At 38.7% G+C, this 1,501-nt stretch overlaps 1 protein-coding gene across 1 annotated transcript in view; it reads left to right on the top strand.

Moving 5' to 3' along the window:
• LOC104541113 (RNA polymerase II subunit A C-terminal domain phosphatase-like) overlaps window positions 1-1,501 on the top strand; it is a gene marked incomplete at its 3' end in the record, with an annotated part of 34,188 nt that overhangs the window by 23,737 nt on the left and 8,950 nt on the right. The window contains 1 exon segment of the mRNA XM_010185087.1: window positions 1,410-1,501. This exon segment is cut by the window's right edge and continues 9 nt beyond it. Within this exon segment, the coding sequence (XP_010183389.1) occupies window positions 1,410-1,501 (92 nt within the window).

Here is a 1,501-nt window from a genome sequence, read left to right as displayed (position 1 = left end):
AGGAATGCAGATGAGAAAATTCTTCAACCCCAGTGGTAGTATTTGAAGCAATGTATTCTTCACCTTTGGTTCTGAGAGCTCTGCTCTTAACCTAGAGGAGAGGGTTAACTTGATAATTGAACTTCTGCCTTTAGTTTTTGATGGTCTCCTTTTATTTTGCATTTCTAAACAAAAAATGTAGTGCAATATAAAGTGTATTTAAATGTCTTCGCACCAAGACAGAATATGGGCAAATTATAAGGTTTGATAAGCATTTTCATTAATGTGTAAATAAGATGATAAATGCTATAAAGATGATATAAATTATAGGGATATAACAAAAGGGAAGAGTGATGGTTTTCAGCTATGAGACAGACAATCAGATCAGTGAGAGTTCATTTATCACATTCCAGCTACACCAATATTTGTGTAGTGTAAAAAAAATACCATATGTAAGTGTCGAGCATAGATAGACCAGATCAGAATCTTTGGGATTCTTCCCTATTGTGTATATATTTAATGGTTTATCAGCAGATTATATAGTTTTGTGTTGTCTCCAAGTGTCAGTTCCTCCATAGGTTTCTTTGATATTGCTGAAACAAGCATCACAACTGGTAAGATTAATTTTTCCAATCAAATAGAAGAAATACATTCTTGGAACATCTGGACAGGAAGCTGTTTCAGGAAACAGACTACACTTCAAGGTTAATTTCAGCCTTCATTTTATTCACTTCTTTTTGCTTACTGGTTGTGATGCTTCTTGGCAAAGATTTCTAGCGACTTGACTGAGTTTCTTTCTTCTTCTGGCTTCTCCAGAGGATGGGATTTGAGATTGCCTGTTACCTGCACGCTGCGTTGATGGTTTCATGCGGACTCTGTGCCAGACTGCCATGTTTGGCTTCACAGTCATTGTTCCCCTTTGGCATGAAATAATCAATTTTTCTGCTTTGCCCCTGCTTCTGGCAAATGGAGTTTGAGTAGAAAGGTGGTTGCTAACTGATAGCATCCTGTGTGACTGTGCGTAAGAGAGTTGATTTGATAAGTTAGGCTTTAACAGCATTGAAAAGTTGCTGCTGCTTAGACTCTGACAAATAGAAATGAGAGATGAAACACAAATGTGCATTTGTATTGTCTGTTTAGTTAATGTGGAGATGTAGAGGTTTTCAGGATGGATTAACTTTAGTGGACTACTTCCAGGGTGCCAGTCCATCAGGACATTACAGATACCTTTATCCAGCTTGAGACTGAGGTGATCGCACCTTACTGAGCGTCTCACTTCTGTCAGTTGTGACTGTTCTGTTCAACTGGGGAATGTTTGGAGTTTTTTCAGCAAGATTGATCACAGAATGTTCTTCTGAAACCAGTGTGTGCTTAAAACTATTTTCTGTATTTCTGGGAACACTGTAATGTTATGTTTGACTTTGTAATAGGCACAGAAAAAGTACGACAAGCTCAGGACTGCAAGGACCTCCATGTAGTGAACCCCGATTGGCTGTGGAGCTGCCTGGAGCGCTGGGACAAG

The sequence above is a fragment of the Mesitornis unicolor genome, unplaced genomic scaffold (genome assembly GCF_000695765.1).
Source record: "Mesitornis unicolor isolate BGI_N332 unplaced genomic scaffold, ASM69576v1 scaffold13235, whole genome shotgun sequence".
NCBI lineage: Eukaryota > Metazoa > Chordata > Aves > Mesitornithiformes > Mesitornithidae > Mesitornis > Mesitornis unicolor.
Note: the sequence above shows the minus strand (reverse complement) of the source record. Positions and strands in the feature narration are given on the sequence as shown.